The following is a 20,110-nucleotide window of genomic DNA, read 5'->3' on the forward strand; positions in this document are numbered from 1 at the left end:
AACACACGACTTTATTCATACATGATCCCGTACCGCTACAGCTGCACCTGACGAGCGTACACGCGCACATTGCACGTCTCTGCACGAGCACAGCTGCCGCTGCGGCATACCCGATTCGGACATTTCTGGGGGACGGACAGTGTGCAGTGAGGGGTAGGTATCGTGGGGTAAGCTTGGCCGGCGGAATATCGACCGAAGCCGTACTTTCATGTTTCAGAATAAACCGGATGTAAGCCCGTGCGCCGCCCAGCATCAACACCACGCCGAATTATCACCAAATCACTCAATTTTGGAGCCAGATTGATCAGAAAAAATGCTAGAATTTCGTAGCACGTCCTTGAACAACATCTTGACATTCTATCAGCCTGCTAGGGTAGCCTGTGATGGTTTTGTTGATCTTTTTAGGGTCAAGACCCGCCCACACCTGGTAGAAACGTGAAATCCCTTCAGTTTTTAAGCGACAAGTACGCCTATAAAACCTCTCCTTCAGTAGAGATACCTAAGTCTCTATAATTAATAGATCTAGAGACTTTAAGCATCCTAAAATGTAGTCCCAGCCATGCTGGTACATGTAATTGAGTGTCTTTTTAGATGTATAAGCACTATCTAAGTCCATGTACAATAACCACTCTCTACTACAGTAAAGTAACTTAGTGTGTAACGCTAGTAAAATCTTCTTAATAAACACCTTGCTTGTTATTTTGCTATTGCTGTAAGACGTCTTATATAGCATACACTATGCAAAGTTATATCTAAGTACACAGAAGAGATAGAACTTTCTCTCCTTTGCTACCTCTTCTGGCTCTTGCTTCCGGTGCTTATTATACTGCACGTTCTCTAGCTTATTTCTTTCACCCTTGCCTCTTCTCCTCTTGATCTTACGCTTGTATTGTGGGCCAGTTTTCTAATGTAACTTATCACACCATAAGACACTCTTCTAGTGTTTACCACAAGGACGCACTTAAAGCTGGGTATTACACCACTTACGACGCTTACGCTAACGATAAGGAGGATAATCATCCTCCTAAGCTGCAATATGCTTAGTAATAGGAGCAATCTCCTGCACTCTACGCCATATTGTGATGCATGAATAGGCCTCTTTCCTACCTTGTGGAATAACCCCAGCCTTAACCTGTATGTCCTGCCAAGTCTCTGCTTTCTTTTTAAACTAGCAGTAATCTAGATAGTTGACTATTGCGTGTGCGTCAGCTCTAGTGAGCTGTTGTAGTGCACCCTGTACATCTGAGTGGTTGCTGTGATAGAGTGTACGTGGCTCCTTAGACTAAGCAACCTTATAAGCAGTTAAGTAAGGGATATTAAGGGCAGCTTTAATATCTTTAAAAGAGCAAGGTATGTGGTGTACGTCGCAGAAGTGTAGAATACCCAGGATTGCACTGCGCTGAGGTGTGTGGAGGTGCTGTTGGGACGCCTCATCAGACACGTACACCGGCGGCGGGGTGTTAAAGTGCTAATAAAAACGTCTCCCAGCCCTCTTAACTATCTCAGGCATTTAGGGCAAGAAAATTAGGAACAAAACGCGTTGATTTAGGCCTGTAGAGGCCTTGTGGATTCATTAATTTCGTGGTGTTGATGCCGGGCGGCGCACGGGCTTACATCCGGTTTATTCGGAAACATGAAAGGCTGTAGTCGGAGTAGACGCGTGTAAATCTGAGCCTTGCGGTAGGCGCCAAATGGGCTTGCGTATGCAGTGACTTGCGTGGTTGTGAATGGGTATGGTTTGATGGTTGTATTTCAAATCTACTCATGTTTTGGGGGATGGATAGGTCAGGCTTGCTTCCAGTGTTCATGCCTGCGGACCACCACCACTGGTCTATTCATGCTCTGCTCGACTTCATCTCGTTGACTTCAACCGCCTGCCGATACCTGTCCAAGCACTGCGCATCAACTCCTCTGCCTCAGCTCTTTTCGGAACTGCTCGACGCCACTTGCTCTCGGCAGCGGCACACCATTGCCTTGTTTGCTCCCACTGACGTGGCTGAGTCTGACCAACTCATCCATCATTGCGTTCCTTGTCCGCTCAACGAGACCATCCACGTCCGCTGCGGTCATGCCTGTTGTCGGGATCGCTGGCAGGACAGTGACGTCCACGACGCCCGGCCGGACGATCTTGCTCTTCATATCCAGCACGTGGCTGTAGTTCGCCGCCACGACGGGAACAATGGGTACCTGCGCCTGCACAGCAAGATGGAATGCGCCCTTCTTGAACGGCAGCAATGTGGGCTCGGACGCATAGCTGCGTGTGCCCTCGGGGAATATGAAGACGGATTGGCGGTCGTTGCGCATCGTGTTTGCGGCGCTGTCAAAGGCCGCGCGGGCCGTGGCACGGTTGGCGCGGTCGATGAAGACGGTCTTGGAGAGAGCCATGAACTGGCCGAGGAAGGGCGTGTATTTGAGGCTGGACTTTGCTGTCACGGAGCAGTAAGGGGGGAACATGCAGCCAAGCATCAGGACATCGAGTTCGCTGGAGGCAACACAAGTCAGTTTCCCGGTCCCTCGCAGGACGCGTCTCGTCAAGTCGAGGGCGAGCACTCACGTCTGGTGGTTGCCCACAAACACTGCAGGCCTCGTGTCCAAGGCCTCCTTGCCCCCTCTCCTCCCACCTTCTTCCCTACCCCCAGCTTCGTCCACTCGGAAGGTGATTCCCGTGCTCAGCCACATGGTCCACTTGAACGCGCGCCCGACCGTCCACTGGCTCAGTCCACCGTAGCCAATGGCCCGCAGGAAGACGCTCGCGAAGACGCCATAGCTGGCACAGAGGATCAGGAACAGGAACGCGGTGATGCTGAAGGCGACAAAGGTGGCTTGCCGGGCCAGTCGCGCGGGCAGCACCAGGGAGAGTGCGCGGAGCAGCATGATGAGCGCAATGGGCGCGGCGGAGAGGTACGCGAGCCAGCTCATGCTGGAGTGAGTTTGGGGTCGGCGGCGGGCGGGCGGGCGGGCTATGACCGTGTCGGCATGCGATTGGCGGGCTGGCGTGGTTCAACTTCGAGGGGTGCGCGCTGGGCAGGTCAAGTCGAGTCGAGCCCGAGTCTGCGTCTGCGTTTGTTGGCTGCGTATCGCACAGGGCAAGACGCCGCGACGTGAAATTGAGCGTGACTGTAGAAGCGGTAGCAGCAGCGGCGAGGCCTCGATAATGGCATCTATCGTGCCTCCACCCTAGACCTAATATCGATTCATGTCAGGCGGATGCCGCACGAGGCAGCGGGGCCATTTACTTTTTTTGCGCCGCCGTGATAGGCGCCGAGGTCCGTTGCCGCCGATCTCGCTAAGCTCTCCTCTCCTGTGCAGTGTGACGTCTGCTGCGCCGCCGTCTTGGGTTTCCAACGTCAAGCCCAGGAGAAATCTGAGACGAAATGACACGTCTCTGTGCGCTCATTGCGAGCATGAGCTGAGTCTATCCGCACAACACCTTCCTTTCCTGTGGCTGCACGCGTGACTTGTGCATCATCAGCGCCGGTCTGGTGCCAACCACTCGGGGCATCACATGTATCATCACATGCAGACTGCTGCACCCTCTTGCAGCGTCGAGTCTGACGCCGCAGAGCACTAGAGCATGTGCATACATTCATCTCCTTGATTACTCGATGAGCCATTGACATTGACAGGAAGTGTCTGCTTGATCTTCATCCGAGCCAGCTTCAGATTGCGCATCAGATACCTCCAAGCTTACCTTCTCATTCCTCTCTTCCAGGCCTCCGTCGACACCGACCACAACCCTCTCGCAGTAAGGCACACTACCAGTAGCCGGCACCCTTTGCTCCAAGAGCTGCAGCTTGTACGGAAGCCGACGACTGGCTTCAGGCGCTGCATCTGTCACATTGGACACCGAGCCCCCACCCTTCTCTGCGTAGATGGAGCCCTCCAGCCGCGTGTCGTTGAATCTGCACCGCCAGAGCGACAGCCCAGGCTGAAATATTGTGTGTCTCGGTTGGCCCTGCATTGGCGACGAATTGGTCTTTTCTTGCCCGAGTTGGTCTTCTCGAAGTATCACAGTCCGGCTATAGATTGCAGAGAATCGATACTGCGCTTCATCGCCGGAACCATCAAGAGCCACCAATGCTGTCGGACCGATTTCTGGAGCTTGCTGGCCGCAGTGAACGCTGCGATTAGAAGTCGAAGGAAGTCCGAGGGTGATCATAATAGGCTCGTCGGCGTCTTCGCCCTGTGATGGCAGGATGCTAAGCTGTAACATGGTGTCAAAGGCGCACTGCCATGCGCGTGACTCATTCGCTCGCGCTAGACACTTCGAGCTCTGCTGCTGAGGGAACTGGATGGGTACCATGAAGGTACCTCGCTCAAGGGTCGAGGTGGTAGCTGTATTCGTCTCGTTGCTTCCAGTCTCCCGAATCTCAGAGTGATTGCTGATACACGTGTTAGCCTCTTTTCCTGCGGCATCACATGAAGGTCATACTCTTCTGAACGTTTAGGACCGGCCGCTAACAAGGCAATCCCCACTGTCAGTAGCAGAAGGGCTTGCAAACCCAGTACTGCTAGCACGCGGTACTTCACAGACATCCGACCCCAGGTTCGACCCCATGCTGATTTTGGAACACTTGGCAGAGGCTTCTCAAGCCCTTCTCTTTGCTCCATGATAAAAACCTCCTTCTCGTCCAGGCACGCACTGACTGAGAGCGCGCTGTAGTCAGTGCATAGTTCCAATGGGACCACCTCGAGGCCATCTTCGATATCTGGCGACCTTGCTGAGTCTGAGAATGTTGAGGCGCTGTGAGTACGGACGGGCTTGTAGTGCGGTGGAAACACTGTGTAGATACTGGGGAGCTCCTGGATGCTCCTGACCGATCTGCGTGGGAGCTGCATGGCTGCAGTGAGAGGATGTACTAGGTATTATAATATTCGGTGTAGTTTACGAAAAGTGTGAAGAGAACCAATACTGGACCAGCCAGTTGTTGTGTGGGTCAGCGAACGACAGAAAGGGACATGTAGAACCGTAGGAGCAGCCAGCGCATGCTCGATGGAGCATCGGCGGCTGGCAGCTATAAGCTTCCATAGCATCTCAACAAGCCAAGCTCTACCGAGGTCTCCACACGGACAAGGTGATCCTACCGGCTGCGCCGCAATGCTGCTGGAGCTTGCTGGCCACTCAGACTACCAATGTACCTGCTTGTGGAAATTATGCTGACAATCATTGCATCCCGTACAAAAAGGCTCTGTTTCGTCGCATTAACAAAGCAATCGAAAGCGGTCAAAAGCCCAGAAAGGAAGTATTGGGTGGCGCAAACCGCTGGCTGTACGTTCACCACTGCGAGTGAAGTGGTCCGTGCATTAAGCGCTTGACGCTGGTCTACAGAGAGGTCGTCACATCTTAGATGACATCGACTTTTGCTCTTCCAATCCGGGGCATGTATTTGAAAGATACCGTATATAGCATGACTGTTGATAGCACGAAGCCGACACGTCGAGTCGCGTTTGCTAATGCGTGTCTAACCGCGATCGATAGGTCGCTTTGGGGGTTTCGAAACACTGGGAGGTTGGAGTATAGATGTGGAGTCAAACAAATCAGTCACAGTGTAGACTGTAAATTTATTCATATTTCATGTGAGCCTACCGGTGAGTTTCGAAACTAAGGTGAAAGGATAGGATGTGATCTGGGATAGTAGGAGCGGTGCAGTCAAGTCAAGAGTGACGCTAGTGGGAGCTTAGGTAAGTCTCATCCACTGCAACTACTATTGACGTGAATGGTGTACCATGGATCCATCGCTTTTCAAGGTGTTATAATATTCGTCGTGTATTGATCTGGCAGATGGCGTGCGTTGTGCTGTGCACCTTCTGACCTTTGAACAGAAAACGTGCAGAAATTGGCCCTGGTCCAGGCACAACTACAGGGAGAAAATTTGACACCCCCAGCCTCGAGCCCCGAGTATTGTCGTGATGAAAACCTAGTAGCTTAGGGGGAGATAAGCAAGTCCTCGCTAGAGTTTGAAGCAATCTACACATACCCTCTTATGGCGGGAGAGACTACAGATCGGTGCGCGAGGGGAGTGCGAGACAAGAGCAGTAGTTTTGCGAATGACAAAAGTCTCCGGACCTGAATCATAGAGTGACGAAGTCCAAATACACTGTTCCAACAGAATCATGTCTGACCAGATAAGCCAGTTCGCATCGCCACTGAACCTGTGCAGGCAATAGATTGAAAGACGCGAAGAAGCGAAGGTTTTGGATTGGAATCCTAATGCAGCAGGGAGAGAAGTACACGTAGCCACATAATTGCACAGCGTCTGGGGCGCTGCCGGCTGAGAATCGATATGGATGAGAGACCGTATGCAACGTGAAGAAATAAGACAACGCTACCGAAGTCCGTAGTGAAGGCTCAGACGGACATCACAGAGCACTTCTTGTTGAGACAGAAAAGACGTTTTTTTCAGCTTAGGTCTAGCGAAGGCGATCGAGAAGTACCGGTATTAGAGCTGGAGATGGCTGATGTTGGTGTTGAGTGCTGTGGTGCCAAATCTGGGGAAACGAACAGCGGGCACGGCCCAGCTCGATGCGTCCAAGCACAGCCGTAACACAGCCAACGCCATGTCTCACAAGGAGTCTCTCTACCTGACTCACGATCATGCTTGTCTCCATGATTGACCAATGTTCGCTTACCATTAGGATCTTGAGTGCGAGCGTTCGGCGTCTGCGAGCGCAACCCACCGCCAGCATCGAGGTTTCAGGAGCTTCTGCATCACCACGGGATCTTCACAGCTGGCAGATCATTTCATCATCGGCCGGGATGGTATCTGAGATCAACGCGCAACACAGAAGTAATCCTATAGAGAGTGCGTAACAATGCGCATCGCAATAAGGAGACTGACTGAAGCAAACGTCAACGTCATCGCCGAGCCTGTAGCAATAGTTGAGAACAGTACTTACTCCGAGCGCTGTCTACCTACTCCAGATTTAGGATTGATCCAGTATCAACAACACAGACCACGACGCTTGTTTGGGGCACAGCACTGCAGCTCGCATCGTCAGCCCTTCGGTCCTTCACAGCACCGCCTCACGGGCCCGGTGCATCACCATCAAGGGAGAGCAGTGCGGCGAAATGCAGGGTCTGTGTGGCTGCCGCAGGTGTTTTCTGCATAGTTGGGCCCAGGCACTTGCGCGCTGTGATTGGCTATAGTCGGTGTCTGCGTATCTGACACACCCTAGTCTCCACAGTTGTTTCATGGAACTCCAGACGAAAGCGAAGGAGCACAACGATTGACCAGTTGGCCGTGCTCAGCCTTCAAACAGGAGACGGCATGACTTTGACTATAGGATCCAGCGGAGATTGCGTGGACAACGGATGCCGGCTTTTAATACTCGGTGCTCCTCCAGCACTCAGACCTCATTCTTGTCCCAACCTTCAACTTTTGTGCATTTTCGCGTCATCTTATACCACGCTCCCTTCAATCGCTTTGTGGACGCTGGTCGACCTCACTCATTACATCTGCCACGACGAAGCTCTATCTTGAGCATTCCATTCATTCGCGCTGCCACTTGCGATTGATCTACAATTCAACCACTTGCGACAACGTACCATTAGATCTTCCGTGAAGAGTACTTTCTACAAAGCCAGACACTTGTCTTTCAATCTAGGTTTCGACAAAAACAAATAACAAAATGCGTTTCACATCCTACGCCACTGCGAGCGCCCTGGCTGCTCTAGCCAGCGCCCAGACATTCACCGACTGCAACCCCATGGAGAAAGCGTGCCCGAACAACCCAGCCATGCCTCAGACCTGGGAGACGGACTTCACAGCCGGCAAGGATGCCATCAAGGGCTGGAAGCAGACTGCCGGAAGCCTCACATACAGTGCTGAGGGTGCCGAGTTCAGTGTTGCAAAGAAGGGCGACGCTCCTACAATCGGCTCTGAAGCTTACCTACACTTCGGCTATATCGAGGTCAAGATGAAGGCCGCTCCAGGCCAGGGCATCATCTCCTCAATTGTTCTTCAATCCGACGACTTGGACGAGGTCGACTGGGAATGGATCGGCGGCGTCGATAGCAAGACGCAAATGAACTACTTCGGAAAGGGTGAGATATTTGCTATTCACGTGGGAACGGGGGACAATTCTGACTTGTGGTTGTAGGAAATACGACAACTTACGATCGCATGATTGAGGCCGACGTTTCCAGCACTCAGAACGAGTTTCACACGTACGCTCTCAACTGGACTTCGGAGTCGCTTACCTGGATCATTGACAACAAGCCGATGCGCACCCTTAACTACGCTGATGCCAACGGCGGCAAGAACTTCCCTCAGACTCCCTGCAACGTCCGTCTTGGTAACTGGCCTGGCGGTGATTCTGAGAACGAGGGTACCCGCCAGTGGGCTGGTGGCGAGGTGGATTACAGCAAAGCGCCCTTCAAGATGACCGTTGCCAACATCAAGGTCATCAACTACTCGCCCGGCACTGAATACCACTGGAAGGACAAGTCTGGCTCTTTCGAGTCGATTGAGGTTGTCGGTGCAGGCAACAAGGATGGTGCTCCTCAGAACAACGCTGTCCTCGAGTCCTCCGCATCGGCCACTGGCTCCGGCATACCTCTCGAATCCGGCTTTGCTGCACCCTCTGCTACCGGCAGCGTCGGCAGCGGCAACAGCGGTTCCAACAACTCAAGCACCACCTGCACTGAGGGTCAGCAACAAGCTACACCCGCTCCTGCCTCGGGTGGCAACTCGGACTTCAACTACCCCGTTCCCACTGGATCTGCCGGCACCGGCGACGAGACTCCCTGCTCATGCGGCGTCGCCACCGTCACTGTAACCGGCACACCTCCCTCAGGCGACGCGCCCCCAGCGACCGAGACCCCATCCGCCCCTGCTTCCTCACCCGTCGAGGGCGGCACAGCAACTCCCCCCACCAGCACCGCCATCGTCAGCTCGGGGCTCCCCAACCAGCCCCCCGCGACCCTGACATCCGTCGTCTCGCCGCCTCCTTACGCAACTACCGGTCTCATCATGGACACGCTCCCCGCCCCGTCTGTGCCCGCGACCCTCCCCTCGGCACCCTCAACGCCATCCGGTGTCCTGCCCCCAAGCAGCGGCAACGCAACCGTACCTTCGCCCTCCGCGCCCGCCGAGTTCACCGGCGCCGCGAGCGCCAACAAGGCCGGTGTCGCTGCTATGGCCGTTGTGGGCTGCGCTCTGCTCTTCGCTCTCTAGACACGCACCTCTGCGTGGGCAATCCAGTCGCTCGGCGACGGCTCAGCCGTGTATGGTATTGCATGCTATGGTATGTAGAGGACCTTGAGGATTCTGGGTGTAGATTTTCTGTCAAGCACAACGCCTTGGTTAGGGTGCTGTGTCTGTGTACATTTACTAGGCGTCTTGAGTTGGACGAGGATGCTTCGCTGTGCTACTCGCGCTTCGTTGGGGATGTTGGAGTCCAGTGGGCTGGTACATGGACGAATTCATATCAAGAAGAAGATGATGATGATGATGAAGATGAAGATGAAGAAGAACGAGGCAAATTTGAGTCTTCTTATTTCACTGCGGTGGCTGTCGCGGACAATTTTGTTGTTTTGTGAATGAGGCTCTTCGGCGTGGGAGGCCGGCTGGCATGTGGCGCTGTCGTTGTGCTGGTAGTGGTGTGGTTGGCTTGTGGACGGCAAACGACGTGGTCAAGCATACAGGACGTGTTGACGGAAGGAGAGCTTGTGGTAGATGAGAAAGGCCTTTTGTTGTGAATTATTATTTGATATTCTTACGCTCAATCTCCCCCTTTACAACATGATAAATGTTGAGGCATACCGGTCAGCGCTCACAGCATGTTTTTTCTCCACGCGCGCGTCCCCAAACGTTCGATTTCGGGCACTTCAACCGGCCCTCTGACTTGGTCGTCTTCGAGCGCTTCTACAACGGCCTCACCGACCAGATCGGCCTTCAATGGCTTGATGCCCCCAGCGCCCATCAGCCACGTCAGTCTCCCACCGACGGCGCTATTGATCATGCTCGCAACGGCGCCCCCCGCGGCAATGGGCAGTGTGAAGGTGCGGCTGGAATCGTACATGAAAGGGGCACGGATGAAGATGGATCGCATAGTGGGGAAGGTTGTGGAGATGATGGACTCGGCTTCGCGTTTTGTGGTGATGTAGCGTTTGGGTAGGATAGGCGTGCCGGCTGCGGCGGAGATGTAGAGAAAGGTGGGGACGTTTTGCTTGGAAGCTTCCTGGGCAAGACTGACGGCTGTGTCGCGGTTCATGACTTCGTAGGTGAGCTGTCCGTCAGACTCCATGGGGCGGAGCGTCTCGCCGTCCTTGCGGTCGAGGGGGTTCTGGGTGCCTGCTTTTGTCGCCGAGAAGGCTCTCTTCAGCCCGGACAAGGGCGATTCGCGGCCACTGACGACGCCTTTGTAGTCTGCCTCGAGCAGGATGCCCATGGTGTGGATCACGGCGTCGGCGGACTCGAGGTGCGCGTTGTACGAGGACGGGTCGAGGATGTCGCCTTTGGCCCAGGTCACCTTTGTGGACCATGGCGGAGCGTCGGCGGAGGAGGTGACCGAGGACCAGTGCGGTGTGCCTGAGCGCGAGACGGAGACGACGGACCAGCCGCGGTGGGCGGCGGCGCGGCAGATGCGGCTTCCTGGAGGGGTTCGGTCAGAGTGGACGCGTAGAGACGGTGTGGTGGTGGTGGTAGTGGTGTAGTGGTGGTGGTAGTGATGTAGTGGTGTGGTGGTAGTGGTGATGATGGTGGTGGTGGTGGTGGTGGTGTTGCTATGCTCGTTGAAATGGCGCAGTAAAAGTGTACGTACCCAGAAATCCGTTCCCTCCACACACTACCAGCTTCTTCTGTGCTGCGGACGCCATTGCTGCGGTGTGGTGTGGGCAAAGCGAGAAAGTGAGCAAGTTGGGACGCAGAGCGCGAGTGGTGATATCATTCGACGCGAGAAAGCTCCACACCACAGGCACAGGGCTGACAGGGGTGCGCGGGCGCTACTGGGCACCACCGAGCTCCGTCCGCCCTGCCTCTGCATCAGCTACACCTCCACTACTTTACACCTCCACTACTCTACACCCCCACTACTCTACACCCCCACTACTCTACACCCCCACTACTCTACACCCCCACTACTCTACACTTCCACTTCTCTACACCTCCACTACAATCCTCTGCTGCCCAACTCTACCCAGCCAGCCCGTGCACACTCACTCCACAATGCCTGCGCCGGCACCCAACAAGCGCGTCAAGGTGCGTCTGCGTCCCTCGTCGCAGCCCGTCCACAGTCTCAACACATGCTTACCATGCGCAGAACAAGCGCATCTCGCGCAACATAAGTACTGCGCTCCCTCAGCACGACCCCGTCGCCCACTCACACCCACAGTAATCGGCTCCGAGGCCTGGGCGCTCCCCCCACTGGGCCACCCCGACCGCCCAAAAGGCATTCCTGACGACCACACCAAGCGCTGGACCGTCTACGTGCGCCAACCAGACGGCGACCCCTCTCTCAGCACCTGGCTCAACAAAGTCCAGTTCAAGATCTTCAACACGTACGAGAACCCGCTGCGAACCTGCGACAACCCGCCCTTTGAGGTCACCGAGACGGGATGGGGCGGATTCAGCATCGATATTCGCCTGCATTTCGTGCCCATCAGCGGCGAGAAGGCGCAGTACAGACAGCACTTCTTGCAGCTTGAAAAGTACGGCTCCGAGGAGCAGCAAGCCCAGCAAGAACGGACGGGCTGCGTGCGGAGCGAGTTTCTTGAGGTCGTGCACTTCAACGAACCGACCGAGGCCCTGTTCGACGCCTTGACCGCCGAGGATCAGTGGGCGCACCTCGTCCCCAGCAAGTCCTCGAGTGGGAGTAAGAAGGCCAGTCTCGGCGCCAATGGCCGCTTGAAGCGCGGACTACCAAACGGTGAGCGCAGCGCCCAGCTGCCAGAGAAAGGCGGCGACGACGTACCTTTCAGCCAGGAGCACGAGCAGGGCCTGATTGACAGCTTGATGGACAAGATTGCCCAGGTGGATCGGGAGCTGGAGAAGGAGACAGCCCGCAGGGAGAAGACGGAGAATACGCTCAAGGCGCTGAGAGAAGAGCTGGGCCACGAAGCCGCGCAACAGGCAGCACAGCAAGCCTCGGGAGATCGGAGTCGCAGGCGGTGAGATGCAGACAACATCCACAGCCTGTACACCGAGCCTCGGTTGTCTCTTTCTACGACTGCACAATGCTCACGGCGATATGCATAGGAAGCGTAACACTACTACGCAAGCAAAACCCGTGTTCTCACAAGTACACAACAGCTTCATTGAAGAGTCATACCTTTTCACCGAAAAGACTCCCCAGCAATCGGTTGCTCGCCTGCTATTGCGACCCACCAAGACGAAGGACACATCCACCCCATGATCTCGGAAAACCCGGCGCTCGTAGACATAGAAGAGGCATCTACGAACGGGCGATTATCCCACAGCTGCAATTAGCTGCAAGCAGGAAAGGCAACGTACACAAGACCGAACAGCCACTACCACTCTATTCGAACAGCCCAAGGGACGTCGGCCAAGAGTAGTGTAAAAGGCAGCGTTGAGACCACCATCATCTCGACCATCGCCTCGTCGTGACCCTGCAATAACTGACTGGATCTCTGACACTCACAGCTGTCGTCAGCACAACCTCAGAAACACACACACATCGACTCCTCCCGTATCTATCTCACTCCCATTGAATCCAAACTCAACCTCTTCATCGGCATCTATCCCCGTTTTGCTTCGTCCCCTTCCTCAGTGCCTTTGTCTGGCGTACCACCAGATCAATTCGAACGCACTGTGCATAAAGACGTGAGAGAAAATGACGCACGCATCGAGTCATTGCTGCTATGCTTGTGGTATCAAATGCTGCTCTCCTTCTACTTCTATTTCTACTTCTTCTTCTTCATCTTCTCCTTCAAATTCTTCGTCTTCTCCTTCAACTTCTTCGTCATCTTCTCCTTCTTTTTCTTCAACTACTCCACGCTACTTCCTCCTCGAGCTGGAGCTAACCATTTTCTTCTTGAGGTGCTTGGGCATCTTCTCCTTGCGCTTCTCCTGCTTCTCGGCCTTGATGGCCTTTTTGTGCGCTGCCTTTTCTTCCTTGTCCATGTTCTTCTTCCCCCGCGAGGGGCCCTTGTCGAATATGCTCTGGTCTACTTCGCTCCCGTCAGATTCGTCGGATGACGAGAGATCCACGCCTCCCGAGCCCGAATCGCCTGCTTCCGCGCCGTCGTTATCCTCTCGGACGACTTTGTTCGCGAGCAGGTCTTGGTAGGGGAGCGAGGAGGCTTCGCCGGCGTTGACGAGCGCCGCGTCGCGCTCGATGTCGTACACTTGATCGAGAGTTTGAGGAATGTATTGGTTGCGGAACACGTCGTCGTTTTCCTCGTCCCGCTTCTTTTCTTCTTCCGTCTGTGGCTCCCTCTTCATCACTTCTCGGACCGTGTTGGAGATGGCCTCCATGTCCTTGACCTCTTTTTCTCCCTTTTCGCCGGTGATGAAAGCAAACGCCCTTCGCTCGCTGAGCACCTCGACATTCCGGCTGCGGTAGAAGTCCGATACGTTCTTCACGTCCATACGCAGGAATTCCAGGGATCGTGGGTGGTCGTGTTCCACGGCTTGCGACACGTCGATCATCCACTGCCGCCCCTCATGGAAGAGGACGTTGTACTCGCTCAAATCGGCGTGCACGAGGCGACATGTATGATACAGGATGCGCATGTAGGCCAGCATCTCAATGTACAGATCTGTCCATTTCGCATCCTCCTCCTCGCTTGTCAAGCCATCAAATCGCACGTCCTTCAGTCGCGGCGCTGGCTTGCCCTTGCGGTCACCCACAAAGCCCATGACGAGTACGTGTGTGCGCAGAGCGATGGGCTCGGGCGAGGGAATCCCCGCATCGTGGATGCGCGCAAGGTTGCGGCGCTCTTTGTCCGCCCAGAGCTTGACCATGGCCCGGTTGTTGCTCTTGCTATACCCCTGGCGGAAACGGAACTCGCCCTCGACGTACTTTGCGCGGTCTTTGAACACCAGGATCGATGTCTTGTAGACTTTCACTGCGCGGTGCGTCTGCTCGCCGTCCTCGGGGGATTCGCTGATGGCGTGGTACACATTGGCTTCCTTACCGGTGGAAATGACGCCGTGCAGTTCGCTGATTGTGTCACGGTTGATGAGCTGGAGGAGGATCATCTGTGTTCTCCTGTCCAACACTTGCTCAGTGGTGGCGCGATCCGCCTTATCCTTGTCGCGTGCACCGCCGCCTGTTGCTCCACTGAACCTCGAGTCGAGGCGGATTTTGCTGGCATGCTTAGAAAGAGAGGCGACTTGGTCGTCAAGAGAGAGGTTCGTGTTTGCAGAGGGCTTTTGTGGGTTGTTCTTGGGTTTGTAATCGGCGGGCACCGAGGGGTCGTTCAGTTTGCGCTGTCTGTTGTAGGTTTTTGTAAAATCGCTCGGGTTGTTGGATTCGATGAGCTCGGGTGCATCCTCGTCGTCCGAGTCGAAGAGGTCGTCGATGTCATCGTCGTTCTCGTCGGCAGGTTCGTCGGTTTGCGGTATCTGAGGCACCTGAATCTCTTCAGACTGATGCTGCGGCTGCGCATCTTCCTGTGTGTTGGCCATGTTGGGTAACTCGAGTGCGCTGGTTCGGAACGAGCGTTGTTGCAGCACTCAGTGAGCGTACTACGCGTTTTGCGGGCAGAAAATGTACTTCGTGTTGCCACAGAGGGGTGAATTGCGGCGGAGGGGTAAAACAAAAAAGTATCCTTATCGGCTTATCAGATGTGCACAGACCACTCTGAGGATCCAGATCAGCCAATTCACTTGTCTTACCTAATTAGGCTAAGCGCCGCTCCTAAGATAGTGACGCTTCACGACAGCAGAATAAGAGGGTGCGCCAATGAAAGCTTCGTGGTCTTTAGGCTCAAGAGGGGTTCTGATCTTGTGAAGAGTGATTTTTTCCTAAAATCAGTGATGATCTTGGAACAGTGGCAGAGCTGGCAGCAAATCGTTCCACAAATAGAGCTTCATGCATACCTTTTTTTTGACCAATGGCTCAAACTGATATCGAGCAGCCAGTGATTTGTTTTACGATTGCCACGCGTAGAGCTTCCGCATAGCACGACGTTCGTCTTTCTTGGTAAAACAGGCGTTTCCAAGATCTACTCATACTTGTAAGACGAATTTCCTTGTGGCGATTTTATCTAGCGTTTTGGCAGCTGTCGCCCACTTCTCTTCTCGAGATGTCGCCACAGCTGCAGGACATGCATAGCGCTGTGGTTTCTCACAGGAATTCTATGTGTCAGCGAGGAATAAGATGGAAGTCTAAGATAGAGTGGATGTTTTTTATGTCAATATGCATTCTCAGTAGCCCGAGAACATTCTCTTAACCCCAAGTATTCTTTTCACAGGTACAAAGCCACATCATCTCCGTACTAATTGATCTTCCCAAACTCGCTAGCCAGTCTGCAAAGGGGCCTGCCACGCTTCAGGGTATTCGCATCGCATTGCAAGCGATTGTCCTCGATACAAGTCAACTGTCCGCCGCCTGTCAGGTTTGTCAGTCGCCGAACACCAGCCATGTCCAAATAGGGAAACAAACAGTTGTTGGCTGCAGAGGGCACGCAGCGCCCACTCTGGCCATTGACATTGCACACGTCCTGCTTCAAGCTCGTGTTTGCCACACAACAAGACCCTGTTGCGACAGGGCGGTCGGCATTTTGGGGACTGGGGAATGCAGCGGCGAGAGCGGCGAGAGGAACGATGGTCAATATGGAAAACTTCATTTTGGCGGTTGATTTGTGGGTGTGCTGCGATTCTGTTTTGGGGGTAGAATTGATTATGATAATCAACGTATCCGGCCGGCGGTGTCGAAGGCGTAAGAAGTGATTGGAGAGAAGATGTTGTTGAGCGCAGTTACGGCAGACCTACGGTAGCACTGGCGCTTTATATATACACACGTTCCTCACTGTAGGCATTATAATCACATGTCCAGCTAGAAATCGTACCTTTTGCCATATCCCCTCAGGCTGTCTCAGCCTGCCTCAGGTTACATTCGCATGACTGCAAGCGAAGGCGTCTTCAGGCATCCAGATAGTCTGAAACACAGCAGTGGAGTCCGATATGAACCGTCGGCTAATATCCTTCGCTATGGCGAAAATGTTATGCTGCGACATAATTCGACGGTCTGAAACATTGTTCGGATCGTACGGGGCGGAGAAGAGCTAAATAGGCATATAGTGCGTTGTAGTACAGGACGACAAGGCAGTGTTGACGGCAGTGTTGAAGGAATAGTCAGATCATATCAGTGTACATTTGAATGAATATTGATATTACAATCGGACTTGCATGGTGTTCTCTCTCAAATAGTTACGACTGCGGCTATCAATCTGGAAACTGGATAGACATGAGCTTTCTTCGATCGCATGCAACGCACTAGGTAGCATATCGCATAGTCTTATGTCACTTGCACAATTTTGTCCGCAAATCGCTCAAGTAGTGAACACTAGCGAGAGCTGCGACCTCTTCAGGACTGAAACAATGCTCACAACAGATACTTCAAAGCAGCAGTGGTGGAAGAAGAGCGGCGGTAGCTAGACTCATAAAGCTGCCTTTGAGTTGCATGTTGGGACTGGCTTCGATCAAATCTTAGGCTTAGTACGGTTCCGGCATTGTTGAGAATAATAACAGATGCATCATTATGCTTGAAAATATAGGGAGAAGCCTTGACACGTGCAATTGGTAAATAACCATGGATCATACAGGTGATAGACTGTTGTACCCTCCGATGGCGACCTTGTCTTTGTTCATGACTTCTGCTTGACAGAGTTGTGCTTTGCCAGTTTCTTTAATTTTCGAAGCTGAAGTCGACATTGTGTCGCTGACGTGTCAAGGTATTTATTTACCCTGCGAGAATTGGTACAAAACATGCTATGGTGTCGAAATGAATTCAAACATTGAGGTGGGCTGAGAGGTTTTAGGCACTGGGGCCTTGTGACAGATGCTGATCGTCATGTGTTTTTGTACTCAGAAGACAACTACCCTGTTCAGAAGAAGAGCTTGATTTGGTCTCTAGTAGTGTACAAAGAAGAGTCAGTTTTGTCAGAAATTGAGTGGAAAACATGGGCTTCTATTGATGAATGATTGATTGATTGATAAGTTTAACGTCCTGTGTGAGTCTAAGACTATATAAGACGAGAGTAGTTAAGCTACTCTAGTAATTTAAGGAGCGTGTTTGTGAAAGGGGATAGTAAATGTGTGTTCAAAGTCCTATAGTGAGAGCCTATGCTCTAAGAAATAAACAGAGGATTTTAGGTGTCTGTTGTTTGTTGTAGGTACCACTTGCGTGTGCCTACTTTTGTCTTTGAAATAACTCTATTGATGAATTTGTCCTGCGAAACATACTTTTCGCGTGAATGACAGTGATGCACAGAACATGTACAAGTGTGTACCATCGCTTACAGCTGCTCTAGATCGAAGCTTTTCACCGTAACCTTCCCACCCAGAGCTTTGGTCGCAAAGTTGAATACCCCAAAACGATACCCAGTAAAGAACTGCCACGTATTGGCCATTGAGAATGGTCCGCCAAGCTGAGTGAAGGATTCACCGTCTGTGCTGTACCAGAACGTAGCTTCTCTTACAGCTGTTGTGCTAGAGAAAGCTGGTGTTATGTCAGCTTCGATACGCAGCCAGACTTCAGTCACGTTGGGAGCAAGCACTGGGCCAGTTGCAGAAATGGTGCCGGTGGAATTCGTCACCCAATTCGTGCCCAAGGTCAGCTCATCGACCATGACGAGCGAGGATGTGTTGCCGGATTTAAGGATCCCAATGTAAGCCGCAATGTCTCGGAATAACACTGCACCTGTGCGGTCTCCATCCCTGAGTCCACTCACATCGATTCTGAATGTGCCGGCAGACTTCGGCCCAGGTATACGTCTGGTCAACGTATTACGTGCTGTAAATAAATCATCGGTAACAGTAGCCGTCTGCAGTTGCAGACCTTTGTCGAGAGACCAGGCACTATCGTCGGGATTGTGATTCCACTCCCACTCATGGCTCAGCGAAGAGCCATGGAAGGAGTCCACTCCCGTTGTTGCCGGTACAGTCTTGTTGGTATGCACAGGGATGGGGTACGTCTTGCCCCACTCATTGTTCACACGGACTACCTGCGGCCAGCCATCTTCCGTCCAGGTCAGAGGAGCGACTACAGGAATGCGGCCTCCGGGGTAAGCATCCAAAAACGCAACATAGTACCACTGACCATCTTTCGTGCTGACGATGCCGCCTTGGTGCGCGTTACCAGCGCTTGAGAGCGGGCCCTCGATGCTGTCGACCAAAACCCGGCGTTCGTACGGGCCCCAGACATTGTCAGATTTGAGAACATACTCATCATCTGCAGGCTTGGTCACCCAAATGTAGTACGTTCCATTAATCTTGTACATCCGTGACCCTTCAATGTATACTTCGTCGGGACTAGTATACACTGGCTCGGTCTTGACTTCTGCCGTTCCGTCCGCGTTGAGTTGTGCGACGTTGATGGTCGTCTTACCATACGCCATGTACATGGTGTCATCGTCGTCTATCAGTAGGCCATTGTCATAATAGCATCGAGGAAGAGTGCCTTGGGAGGTCCAGTTCCAGTGCTCGACCTCGCCGTTGTTTGCCGCCGCGTTCGTGCCGCTCGCCGTCCATACGTACGTTGGACCATCTGCGATACATCCCATCCAATAGAAGGTATCAGTGGACTCTCGATACTGAAGTGTGCTTGCCCAGATGCCTTGTACATAAGCTCTGTCCGTGGCATTGTTCAGATCGTATCTGGGCCCGAAGTTCAGGCGTGGCACGCTGTGAGAAACTGGTGCCCAGTTAACTAGATCGTATGACTTTAGCACTGGCGCGCCTGGCGAAAAGGCGAAGGTCGAGGAGGAGTAATAGAACACGTCACCAACGCGGAAAACATCCAGGTCTGGGTAGTCTTGCCAAATCACAGGGTTTTCGAATGTCTCTGCACGCGACCTTAGTGATCCAAAGGGGCTGCTACCTGAGACAACAGCCATCAACAAAGCAAGGCCTGCTCCTATCGTGCGTAAATTGAGGTGCATTTTGCCTGTTCGTTCTGGTTTGCTGCAATTACAACTTGGTGGAGAAATTGCGAACGGAATGAAACATTGAAGATACTTGGTTGTGAAGCTATTCGCGTCAGCTATTCCGGTTCTACAGCCGTTTCTGCATAGTAGCTTTTACACCACGAACCCCAACACATGACTTCGTATGGCGAAGCTGGGGTTGATCGACATGCTTACTCAATTCGCCGCAGGTCCGCAGCCCTTGATTGGCGCAGTAACGCAACAATTTCTCCGGTCACAAGTCATCGCGAGGGGTAGAACTTGGCACCGCTACGTGCATGACGATGCTCGGTCAGTCTCCGTGACAACTGCGCGCGTTCGCCGATGGTTTTGACGATATGGCAGACCTGACGACGATGCGAAGCACGGATGCGGCTGGTAGTTGAGGATACACTTGAGCTGACCAACGCTAAAGCTGACCTGACCACCGACTCACTGACTTAGTCCAAGCAACACGCAAGAACACTAAAATTAAAATCCCTGCAGCTACTACACTCTATAATAATAAAATATAATAAATTCTAGATAACCCTAACCTAAAAATAACCCTAACCTTAAGCTAACTCTGACCTTAAGCTAACTCTAACCTTCAACTAACTCTAACCCTAAGATTTTGTTATAAATATAAATCCTGTTTATGTTATCTTCTAAATAGGTTTAGAAGATAGTGCCTAGAGTTGGTTAGGTGGAGCTGCTAAGGTAAGGTGGAGCTCTTAGCGTTGGTCAGCTCAAGCGTGTCCTGCTGGTAGTTGGGGTTGTCCTGAGCCGCGCTTTCCCGCCCCGCTATCGGGGATCTCTCGGTATTTCGTTCACTGACAACGTCGCTCTCTCGGCTACCCATCTCTACACAGTAAGCACACTCTGCGAGGCTCCGTTAGTGCATACGGAAACCCAAAGGGGTTTTACGTATTGAGAAGGATGCAATCAAAGTCATTGTGGGCAAACAGGCTGGACGTCAAGGTCGCTGCCTGTCCAGATGAGGTTGATATTGGGTGTGGGAGAGGCGTCCAGTCCGGC

The 20,110-nt window shown here is 53.0% G+C and overlaps 9 protein-coding genes across 9 annotated transcripts, besides 9 other annotated features; 2 read left to right on the forward strand and 7 right to left on the reverse strand.

The window, feature by feature from the left end:
- Window positions 1-1,902: 1,902 nt before the first annotated feature.
- Window positions 1,903-2,919, reverse strand: EKO05_0000049 (1-acylglycerol-3-phosphate O-acyltransferase; the record flags this gene model as incomplete). The annotated part of the gene is made up of 2 exons (XM_038936859.1): window positions 1,903-2,482; window positions 2,555-2,919. The coding sequence occupies 2 exons, from the start codon at window positions 2,917-2,919 to the stop codon at window positions 1,903-1,905; spliced, it is 945 nt and encodes a 314-aa protein (XP_038802587.1).
- A 20-nt stretch (window positions 2,920-2,939) lies between these two features.
- Window positions 2,940-2,961: a tandem repeat.
- Window positions 2,962-3,598: 637 nt separating this feature from the next.
- On the reverse strand, window positions 3,599-4,839 carry EKO05_0000050 (uncharacterized protein; the record flags this gene model as incomplete). The annotated part of the gene is made up of 2 exons (XM_038936727.1): window positions 3,599-4,382; window positions 4,433-4,839. The coding sequence occupies 2 exons, from the start codon at window positions 4,837-4,839 to the stop codon at window positions 3,599-3,601; spliced, it is 1,191 nt and encodes a 396-aa protein (XP_038802588.1).
- A 1,572-nt stretch (window positions 4,840-6,411) lies between these two features.
- Window positions 6,412-6,687, reverse strand: EKO05_0000051 (uncharacterized protein; the record flags this gene model as incomplete). Its single annotated transcript, XM_059635369.1, has 1 exon — window positions 6,412-6,687. The coding sequence occupies one exon, from the start codon at window positions 6,685-6,687 to the stop codon at window positions 6,412-6,414; it is 276 nt and encodes a 91-aa protein (XP_059491352.1).
- A 942-nt stretch (window positions 6,688-7,629) lies between these two features.
- EKO05_0000052 (uncharacterized protein) lies at window positions 7,630-9,176 on the forward strand (the record flags this gene model as incomplete). Its single annotated transcript, XM_038936462.1, has 2 exons — window positions 7,630-8,044; window positions 8,101-9,176. 2 exons carry the CDS (start codon window positions 7,630-7,632, stop codon window positions 9,174-9,176), a joined length of 1,491 nt encoding a protein of 496 aa, XP_038802589.1.
- A 255-nt stretch (window positions 9,177-9,431) lies between these two features.
- Window positions 9,432-9,471: a tandem repeat.
- A 303-nt stretch (window positions 9,472-9,774) lies between these two features.
- On the reverse strand, window positions 9,775-10,819 carry EKO05_0000053 (uncharacterized protein; the record flags this gene model as incomplete). Its single annotated transcript, XM_038936556.1, has 2 exons — window positions 9,775-10,595; window positions 10,765-10,819. The coding sequence occupies 2 exons, from the start codon at window positions 10,817-10,819 to the stop codon at window positions 9,775-9,777; spliced, it is 876 nt and encodes a 291-aa protein (XP_038802590.1).
- Window positions 10,631-10,726: a tandem repeat.
- A 349-nt stretch (window positions 10,820-11,168) lies between the features above and the next one.
- Window positions 11,169-12,113, forward strand: EKO05_0000054 (NuA4 histone H4 acetyltransferase complex and the SWR1 complex subunit; the record flags this gene model as incomplete). The annotated part of the gene is made up of 3 exons (XM_038936858.2): window positions 11,169-11,201; window positions 11,263-11,287; window positions 11,335-12,113. The coding sequence occupies 3 exons, from the start codon at window positions 11,169-11,171 to the stop codon at window positions 12,111-12,113; spliced, it is 837 nt and encodes a 278-aa protein (XP_038802591.2).
- Window positions 12,114-12,843: 730 nt separating this feature from the next.
- Window positions 12,844-12,944: a tandem repeat.
- Window positions 12,945-12,956: 12 nt separating this feature from the next.
- EKO05_0000055 (Non-specific serine/threonine protein kinase) lies at window positions 12,957-14,591 on the reverse strand (the record flags this gene model as incomplete). Its single annotated transcript, XM_038944601.1, has 1 exon — window positions 12,957-14,591. The coding sequence occupies one exon, from the start codon at window positions 14,589-14,591 to the stop codon at window positions 12,957-12,959; it is 1,635 nt and encodes a 544-aa protein (XP_038802592.1).
- Window positions 14,455-14,505: a tandem repeat.
- Window positions 14,592-15,403: 812 nt separating the features above from the next.
- EKO05_0000056 (uncharacterized protein) lies at window positions 15,404-15,754 on the reverse strand (the record flags this gene model as incomplete). The annotated part of the gene is made up of 2 exons (XM_059635370.1): window positions 15,404-15,516; window positions 15,571-15,754. The coding sequence occupies 2 exons, from the start codon at window positions 15,752-15,754 to the stop codon at window positions 15,404-15,406; spliced, it is 297 nt and encodes a 98-aa protein (XP_059491353.1).
- A 1,345-nt stretch (window positions 15,755-17,099) lies between these two features.
- Window positions 17,100-17,124: a tandem repeat.
- Window positions 17,109-17,340: a mobile genetic element.
- Window positions 17,341-17,425: 85 nt separating this feature from the next.
- EKO05_0000057 (uncharacterized protein) lies at window positions 17,426-19,069 on the reverse strand (the record flags this gene model as incomplete). Its single annotated transcript, XM_038944603.1, has 1 exon — window positions 17,426-19,069. The coding sequence occupies one exon, from the start codon at window positions 19,067-19,069 to the stop codon at window positions 17,426-17,428; it is 1,644 nt and encodes a 547-aa protein (XP_038802594.1).
- Window positions 19,070-19,479: 410 nt separating this feature from the next.
- Window positions 19,480-19,831: a mobile genetic element.
- Window positions 19,620-19,702: a tandem repeat.
- Window positions 19,832-20,110: the final 279 nt, after the last annotated feature.

This window comes from Ascochyta rabiei, chromosome 1 (genome assembly GCF_004011695.2).
Source record: "Ascochyta rabiei chromosome 1, complete sequence".
NCBI classification, from domain to species: domain Eukaryota; kingdom Fungi; phylum Ascomycota; class Dothideomycetes; order Pleosporales; family Didymellaceae; genus Ascochyta; species Ascochyta rabiei.